At 44.3% G+C, this 9,691-nt stretch overlaps 1 protein-coding gene across 1 annotated transcript in view; it reads left to right on the top strand.

The window, feature by feature from the left end:
* Positions 1-2,037: 2,037 nt before the first annotated feature.
* Positions 2,038-9,691, top strand: part of SYN2 (synapsin II) — a 200,231-nt gene continuing 192,577 nt past the window's right edge. Inside the window, exon 1 of the mRNA XM_017501449.2 lies at positions 2,038-2,621. Coding sequence (XP_017356938.1) covers positions 2,236-2,621 — 386 coding nt within the window. The 5' untranslated portion in view covers positions 2,038-2,235. The remainder of the gene's footprint in view (positions 2,622-9,691) is intronic.

Raw genomic sequence — 9,691 nt, 5'->3', positions numbered from 1 at the left:
TTAAAAATATTTTTAAGGGCAATAATTAAGTTTATTATGTTATTAGTGACTTTTCAGTTTTCTTCTCCAATAGACACAAAAACTGAATTGGGTAAGATAACAGTTTACTTCTCAAACAACCAAGTCCTTACTATATGCCAGGTCCTACGTTTGGTAACTAAGACACAATCCTACCCTAGCAAAGCTTACATTCTAGTCACCAGAATACTGTATGGTAGTTTCTTTGGAGTCTATGACAAAGCCAAGCACAGGATATGAAACACTTAGCCTACCCTGGAGGATTGAGGAAAGGCTTCCTGGGGGAGCCATCAACTTACATACCTTCTTCATGCCTTCTCTACCTGCCTGCCTTCTTCACTTTTCTACTGGTAAACACAGCTTCCTCAAGATCCACCCCAAATGATACCTCCTCTGAGAGGCATTTCTAAGCCTCAGAGGCAGAATGAGTCCCTCCCTCCTTAGTGATCCTAAACGTCTTTGACTAACTGCATGATAGCATCTCTCACATCTTATTGTGGTTCCTGTGCCTATTCTTCCCCCATCCCCCAGCCCACATAGATCATGAACTTGCAATAGACAAGGGCTACTTCCCATTCATTTCAGCCTTTCCAGCTCTTACCACTGTGCCAGGCATATGGTAGATAGGAAGACCACTGCGTTATTGTAGTTGACTGGAGACCTCTCTGATAGCACTAACTCAGAGCTGGATTGTGTATCTCTAGGCCCTGAGTTGAATGTCAGCTGGCGTGTAGGAAGCAAGAACTGCCTGCCAATATTAGTGACAAGCCACCCTCTGACTCCATTCAGCCCAGTACATACTTACTGAGAACCAATTCGAAAAAGAATTCAGGCACTACTACTGGAATACCTACTGCTGTGTACCAGATGCTTTACATACATCATCTCATTTACTCCATGTAACAACTCTGAAAACGGTTATTTATTCCCTTTTATCAGCTAAGGAGAGAGGCTCACAGGGGTTATTTATCCAGGGTCATATATCACCCAGGGTGGTCTGCTGCAAAGTGTATCTGCTGTGTCCTGCTCTAATACAACAGAGGGGAAAGTATATCTAATGAGAGGTGAAAACCAAAGGTCCAAGAGTCAAGCAAGATTTAGAGAGTGCATATGGGAAGGTGGCCATCAGAAATGTCTTCACAGAGGTCAAGGCAATGAACAAAATGGAAAAAATATATGGAAAGATCTTGAAGAGATGTCTTTCTTGATATAGCACTCGATGCACTAGGGAAGAAACACAGCAGGGTTGGGGGATCCTTAGATATCCCTCTTGGAGGTCCTCTGGGTGGGGACAGTGTCTCCAGTCTTCTCCTGGTTTCCTCTCACTGGTCAGTGAGGAGGGGGAGAGAAATACATGCTATTGCCGTCCCTAGACGCTCAGGAATGAAAACAAACCCCACACCTCCTTCCAAGACAGAGTGGAGAGAATCTGTTCCTCCCCTTTCCCTTCCCTCACCTTGGGGTAAGGAGGATGTCTTCCTCCCTAGAAGAGGTATTTCTTTTTTGTCTCACCATAGGGTGTGTGTGTTAGTGAGAGTGGATTATTCCCTTCCCCCTTATCTGGGCGCTGGGGAGATATCACCTTTCACTCCAGCGCTGGGAAAGGAGGTGGTTCTTTTCCTTCTCACTACAGGGTGTTCCTGCGTGTGTGCGTGAGTGCGCGCGTGATTGGGATGACTCCTTTCGTTCTCACCTCAGGGTAGGGAGGCTGACACCTCTTATTCTTCCAAAAGGTGTGAGGTTGGTTTCCTTCGCCTCCATCTCAGCTGGGACACGACTCTTTCTCTCTCCAACCAAAAAGATGGTGGGGACACTGGTTCCTTTTCCCTCTCCTGGGGAGAAGGCCTGGTTCCCACGCCGTCCCCTCATAGTCACGCTCAGGTTGCAGGAGGTCTGGCTCGCCCCCTCTTGCAAGCCCTGAGGGTAGCAAGGCGTGCGGCCAGGTGCCCTCCGTGACGGGGGCGGAGCCGCCTCTGCGGCGCGGGGCTGGGCTATCTTGGCCCCGCCCCTCCCCCGCCCGCTCTCTCTCAGCGAGCCTCGCGCAGCTCGGCTCGCCAGGTCTAGTCAGCCACGGCTGTCTGTGGGGTCGGGCTCAGCGGGCCGAGCCTGTGTCGCTTCAGCCGCCGCCTCAGCCTCCTCAGCCTCGCCTTCGGCCCTCACCCTCCCTCCGCGCCTCCAGACCCCGTCGCTCCCCACGCCCCCAGCCCTTCAAGCCAGATGATGAACTTCCTGAGGCGCCGGCTGTCGGACAGCAGCTTCATCGCCAACCTGCCCAACGGCTACATGACCGACCTGCAGCGGCCCGAGCCCCAGCAGCCGCCGCCGCCCCCCGGCCCGGGCGCGGCCTCGCCCTCGGCCTCAGCGGCGCCCACGGCCGCCTCGCCCGGCCCGGAGCGGAGGCCGCCGCCTGCCTCGGCGCCCGCGCAGCAGCCTGCGCCGCAGCCCGCGCCGACGCCGTCGGTGGGCAGCAGCTTCTTCAGCTCGCTGTCTCAAGCCGTGAAGCAGACTGCCGCCTCAGCGGGCCTGGTGGACGCTCCCGCGCCCGCGCCCGCCGCCAGAAAGGCCAAGGTGCTGCTGGTGGTCGACGAGCCACACGCCGACTGGTATGTGGGGCGCTGCCGCCCTCGGGGGTCGGGGTTTGCCGGCAGCCGCAGGCCTGGGGAGGACTGCCGCAGGTCGCCGAGGAAACGTTTCAGACCAATAAAAAGAAGGGTCCGCGAGGTCCCGCGGGGAGGAGGCGGGGGCTGAGCGCGCGCGTGTTTGCGGGGCGAGGGAGGGCATCGTTCAGCCCGGAAAGGCGAACCCTAAGCTAAAACACCCCTTAATTGCCTCAGGTCCTCCAGGACACATACACGAAGGAGCTACTTTATGCAACAGGAAAGGCTCTTAGGAAATAGTTTTTTGGGGGGAGAGGAGGGGACCGACTTGTCGTCAGCTTAGAGACAGAAAATGTGAGGTGAAATAGTCCCAGGGGGCCGAAGGAACGTTTAGGGCCAGTAAAAAAGGTTCAACTTCGTGAAGCACGGAGTGAATTTGGAATGCAAATTGGTATTTTGGAGGGAGAGGGTGGTGGTGGGTTTTTTTAACCTGGACCCATGAAGGCTTCATATCAAGCATTGACATCAAATTGATTAAATCACAGATGGGGTGGCCCAGGTGTACACGGGCTTGTTTCTCGGAGCATGGCTGAAGTCCCTTTATGAATAATAAAATTGTTGTATTTTGTGCAGCAGGGAGGGTGTGTGTGTGTGTGTGTGTGTGTGTGTGTGTTTTGTGGGTTTTTTTGGTTGCTTGTTTTTCTGAGATGTGCGTGGTGGTGGCGGGGTGGAAGTGAAGGGTGGCTTTTTGTAACTGAAAGATGAAGACCTTAGTAAAATATTCTGGATCATTAAAAGGGCACAAATGGGAGACCTGCCTTAATATAGTGGATGAGAAACTTCAATTTTTTATTTTTTTCTTTTAAAGGGATAGGTAGCATGTTTCCAACTTAGAATGGTGAAGGCTGCTGGTTGGTAAAAGTACGAATGAGGTCCATTAAAGACAAATTAGTTAAAAGCGGTTCTGTTTTATAGTTAGCCTAGGGAATGGTGGGATGGTGAAATTGACAGGTGAAGGGCTTGGGGAAATGAAGAGGCCAAGAATCTGGGATGCTTTTTCTCCAGGCATATGAGCAAAGGTTTTTGTTTTTTTTCACGCAGGGGTTGAGGCTGGAGACTGAACTTGAGTGTTTTTCCCTGTAGGGGTGCACACAGAGACCACAGAGCTATTTCTCTCCATTTCCTCTTTTGGCTGCTTCCCTGCTTTCTCACTCTAGCATTCGTTCTCTCTTTGGGAGACTCGGAGGGAAGGCATGCTGGCGGGTGGGTGTGGTGGAAATGAGATGCAGATGTGGAGATGCCCTCCTGCTGGCTGCTAATGTCATCATTCTGAATAGTCTTTTGGGTGACTTATGTGGTTGGCCTTTTCAAGACAGTAGAGTTGAAAATCCGAAAGGACTTTTGCCAGGAAATGACAAAGGCACGTGGAAGAGGGTAATGGGGAAAGTGTAAATGCATAGATAGTGCCACTGGCAGCCCTCTTTAGGAGAATTACTCTGACTCAGTTCAAATCAACAAGTGCTTATTAAGGAAGAAAGGAAGGTAACCAAGCTAGTAAAGATGCTCAGTCAGAGCATCCATTATATGCCAAACGCTGTGCTCGCAGTATGATATCTCATTGTGTTTTCTTCACAAAACTGAGGCTTAGGAAAGGTAAGTAATAAGTTTATAGTCACATAGCCAGCAAGTGGTAGAAGCAGGATTTGAATTTAGGTCTATTTGATTCCACTGCTTTCTCTCCACTATGTTATATTGTCTCACTATTAATATACCGTTAGCAATATTAATAACAAGCTCCCTCTAAGCAGTGTGGGGGCCTTTTAAGAGAACTCACTCAAATTTGGGGCACAAAATGGATGCATTAAACCGTTAACAAAAAGAAATCTACAATTACTGGTTGAGGCTACTGTTTCAGGCAGTCAACAAATGGAGTCATTAGTGAGAGCCAGAGTTGTTGGCGAAAGCTTCATAAAAGATGAATCTTGTAGAAAGGCCAAGAAAAGGAGAGGGAGAAATGAGAATGACATTTGTGCTTTATTTTTCTATGCAGGAATCTGACCTTTCTGTACCTGGTCTCGATTTCTTATCCTATTAAAGGCACTTGTTTTGGTTCTTTCTACCAGTTAGGTATCCATAGATAGGTGCTGATACTCATTTGTATGGGTATGATGAAGCTGCTGCAGATTTCTGTTTAGTTATAAATGCTTCTGTGGCTTAAGATTTGAAACTCTCTTTGGATAGTATTCTCTAGGAAGACTATTTGGCATAAACCAGAGAATTTGCTTTGCCCTGGAGACTAGAAACCTCTGATGGAAGTAATAGAAGCCACTTTTCTATGGACTAACTCCCAACTGTTTTCCTATTTTCTCTGAAGTAATAACATTGATTTATTAAAACTCATAAGCCCCGTTCAAGGCTAGTGCTTGACAGTAGTTCTGTGCTCCTGTGTTTCTGTGCTTAATAGCAATTTCCAGAATTGCTCTTCTCACATGGGTCTAAATTTGTCAAAAACATCTCATGTAAACATTGATGAGTGGTTTTATTGAAAGGTCTCTACGAGTTAAGGAGCAGGTGCTTGCTATGACAAGCACAGTGACATGCACAGGTGTTTTTGCACTGAAGGCTGATTTTAGTAAAATTGTCTCACAGTTTAAGCTACCTAGATAGTATTCAGTGAGTGATATCGTATATGCCCTGTATTATTTTCCTGGTGAAGTCAGAGGGTAGTCTCAGTAGAACTTAAGAATATTGGTCCCCTCTGAATTATAGAATGCTAAAATAAAAAGGGTTTGAACAAGTATTTAAATAACAAGAGATGTAAAAGAAGGGCTTAAAATAAGCAGCCTCTCAGAGCATCCTTAATACACAGCAGTTTCCTTTGAATTTCTATCATTATAATGGTGGGCAGTTGGAGACCCCACCTCTTACCAGGTTGATGGGAAAATTGGAAGATGTTTTTCTTTTGCTGGAAATGTTTCCATTGGTTGTTTGAGATCTTTAGATTAATTGCACACTAAAAGATAATTGAAAAATATATCTATGCCATTAAAAAAATGAACCCAAGCTCTTTGTGTACCTTATTATTATTTATTATTAGGTTTTTTTTTTAATATTGTCAGAAAATGGATGTCGTCTTTTAAGGTTCATGGCTAAATTTGAAATGCAATTAAGATTGTACTTTAATGATTGTGCTTAAACAAGGAACAGGTGTTTATGTTGTTTCTTCTGTGTGTTATACTTGCTAGTGAAGAGGTAAGTTTTCTCTCAGATTCTGCCCTGCCTCTGTTCCGGAGATTGTGACCCCAGTGAACAAGTGAGCTTTTCATTCTGGCATGATGTCTCAGTGTTTGAGTCAGTATAGCACAGGTATTCTTGAGTATCTAGACTGCGGATATAAGTCAACAGATATTTATGAAGCACCTTCTCTGTATAAGGGATATTTGCTAAGAAAAATGAGACACAGTATCTGCCATCTAAGAGCTTATTGTCCAGATGGGTAGATAAGATAAATACTTTTTAAAAACAATTTACTAAAGTATACCCCTTTTAGTCAAAGTATGGCCTTTGGATTAATAGCATTGGCATCAACCAGGAGCTTTTTGAACTGCAGAATCTAAGGTCTCACCTCACACCTACTAAGAATTTGCATTTGAATAAGATCCCCAGGCGATTGATAATCACATTAAATTTTAGATGCACTGAGCTAAAGGATAGGCCATTAGTGCTAAGGGTGTGGCAACATCACCAACTACTGTCATTTATTGAACAACATATGCCAGATGTACTAAGCTCTATACCAATCTCATTTATTTACTCTTTATAATACCAATGTAATACTGTAGAAGCTTAAAAGAGTTAAGAGATGGATCTGGGCTAGAGAGGGATGGAAGGTTTCTTGGAAGAAGTGAGATTTTAACTGAACTCTGAAGAATTTGAATCAAAAGAGATAGATTCATCTCAGCCCAGATGGTGGATAGCATAAGGAAAGTACAACAGCAGAAAAGAGGGGACAACAAAGATACTGGATTGATGTGTTATTAGGCAGCACCTGTTTCCATTCTTTTCTACCCAGCCTTTCAGCATTTCATTAAGAATAGAGGAATTCAAAGTACAGCAGTCTGCTTGAACCAGTGCTTGTGAGTGGCTCTAAAAAAAATAATTGAACTTGAGAGAACATTCAAATGAGGTTTGGGGCTTCTCTCTGTTAAATACTTTATGTATCTTATTTCTAACATAAATATACTCATTGCACAGAACTTGATTGTTCATAGCAGCAGTTGCCTGTACTTTAGATTGCTAGAATATTAGAGCTGAAAGATCATCTGAGTTATTTTATAAATGGGGACATCTTGATCTCAAGAGGGGAAGTAGCTTGTTCAAGGTTACTCACCTAGTTAATGGCAGAACCAGAACTAGAATCTAGAACTTTAATATCTTTGCCAAGCTGCTTTTTTCCCCCACTCTACCACAGTATCCCTCCATTTTTACTGTTTTCTACTTTTAACTTTTATATTTTTCTATCCCTTACTATCTCAAGGACTGGTGAGGACTTTTAATCTCATAATGATAGCATTTAAACTTGAAGGAACCTGAATGATCATCTAGCTTAGAGAAATGGAATGTTTTGCCCAAGGTCAAATAAGAAGTTAATGGGAGAATGGGAACAAGAACTCACGTCTTCTGACTCCAACTCGAGTTTCTTTTTACTCTTAAGTCGCTCTTTCAGGAGATTTCTCAAATTTTTTTTTCTCCTGAAAAATACTGTTCGTGTCACTTCTTTTAAAGACTCATCATGGAGCTGTTAGTGCTTAAAAAGACCATATAAGCACACTTACACTATTAGCCACACCAGCAATTACACTATTCCTTGTTTGTGTTGTGTTATTGTTGTTTCAGCAAAGTTCATTCTAAAATGGTTGAAGAAGGCCGGATGTGGTGGCTCATGCCTGTAATCCTAGCACTTTGGGAGGCTGAGGCAGGCGGATTGCCTGAGCTGAGGAGTTCAAGACCAACAACATGGTGAAACCCCATCTCTACTAAAGTACAAAAAATTAGCCAGGCGTGGTGTGTGCCTATAATCCCAGCTACTTGGGAGGCTGAGGCAAGAGAATTCTTTGAACCCGGGAGATGGAGGTTGCAGTGAGCCAAGATCGTACCACTGCACTCTAGCCTGGGTGACAGAGTGAGACGTCATATCCAAAATAAATAAATAAATAACATAAAATAGATAAAATAAAATCTCTTGGAGACCTAGTCATCAAAATCTATCAGTCTAATAAAGTTGACAGGACCGTGCTGTAATGCTGACTATCCCTCCAGGAACCCATTCTTACATTAGTGTTCCTATCTACCTAAGATTGTTTACTGTCTTTTTGTACCCAAGTTCACATCTGTAATAACCTTATTTTTTATTTATTTTTTTTTTTGAGACGGAGTTTCGGCCTTGTTACCCAGGCTGGAGTGCAACGGCGCGATCTTGGCTCACCGCAACCTCCGCCTCCCGGGTTCAGGCAATTCTCCTGCCTCAGCCTCCTGAGTAGCTGGGATTACAGGCACACGCCACCATGCCCAGCTAATTTTTTTTTTGTATTTTTAGTAGAGACGAGGTTTCACCATGTTGACCAGGATGGTCTCGATCTCTTGACCTCGTGATCCACCCACCTCGGCCTCCCAAAGTGCTGGGATTACAGGCTTGAGCCACCGTATAACCTTATTTTTAATATCTTGCTAAGCAAAAAGGAATGGAGGCCTAAATAGGAAGTTTTCCAGATGTGCATACCTTTCCCTCAGATTTACAAAACGATTTAAACTGGGATATGGTTCAGCACAGTTGAACATCTGACACAAGCCAAGTGCTGGTGATAATAAAGATGAGTTGAACACAGGCCTTGTCCATTGGAATCTCCCAGTCCAATGGGGGAGGATGGGGATTTAAAGAGGATTTTAATATTGTATGGTAATTAGTATGCATAGGATGCTGTGGGAACACAGAGGTAGCTTATCCTGGGGAATGAAGATGTTGTAGTTAGAAGTGTTCCATTAAAATATGCCACCAGGTACTCTTAGATAAACCACTTCGCATCTTTGGACTTTGATTCTCTAAAATTTGTCAAATGAGAAGATTGAAATATATTCTCCAAGATCCTTTCCAGCACTATATTATTTCCATGGTTCAGTTTTTGTGCCATTTTCTTTCAAAAGCATTAGCACACATTTTTTTCTATATGCCTGTAAATCTTTGAAAGCAGAGACAATATGTCAATAAATGACTAAATATTTCCTGGAATGGAAAGGTCACTTTTGAATGATCTTCATTTAGTACCTCCTTCTTACAGTATTGCTACCACATGTTATCCTGAAAAAAAGGGGCTAATCCTATAATGCCTGCTGTGTATATTTCCTCATCAATGATGGGAATTGGGACTTGTAGCTAAATCTATGTGGAATTGAAAACAAAAGATGACAGTGCCACCTGCTAAGCTTGCAGAAGGTCTTACAAGATTTACAGGTGTGGATCCAAGATGGCCAAATAGAAACAGCTCTCTCTGGAGTGCATTCCCAGCAAGAACGCAGATGTTGCTGCAGGTGATCCCCAGGCAAGCAGGGTCTGGAGTGGACCTCCAGTGGTCCTATAGCAGAGGGGCTGACTGTTAGAAGGAAAACTGAAAAACAGAAAGAAATAACTGAATCATCAACAAAAAGGACATCCACTCAGAGACCCTATCTGAAAGTGACTGACTGCAAAGACCACAGGTAGATAAATCCACAAAGATAGGAAGAAACCAGCGCAAAAAGGATGAAAACACCCAAAACCAGAACACTTCTCCTCCTCCAAGGGATCACAACTCATCACCAACAAGGGAACAAGGCTGGATAGAGAATGAGTCTGATGAATTGACAGAAACAGGCTTCACAAAGTGGGTAATAACAAACTTCTTTGAGCTAAAAGACCATATTCTAACCCAGTGCAAAGAAACTGAGAACCTTGAGAAAAGGTTTGACGAAATGCTAACGAGAATAAACAACTTAGAGAAGAATATAAATGAATTGATGGAGCTGAAAAACAACACGAAAAC

This window comes from Cebus imitator, unplaced genomic scaffold (genome assembly GCF_001604975.1).
Source record: "Cebus imitator isolate Cc_AM_T3 unplaced genomic scaffold, Cebus_imitator-1.0 Scaffold281, whole genome shotgun sequence".
In the NCBI taxonomy this organism is placed as follows: Eukaryota; Metazoa; Chordata; class Mammalia; order Primates; family Cebidae; genus Cebus; species Cebus imitator.
The sequence above is the reverse complement of the archived record's forward strand: the minus strand, read 5'-3'. Positions and strand labels throughout refer to the sequence as shown.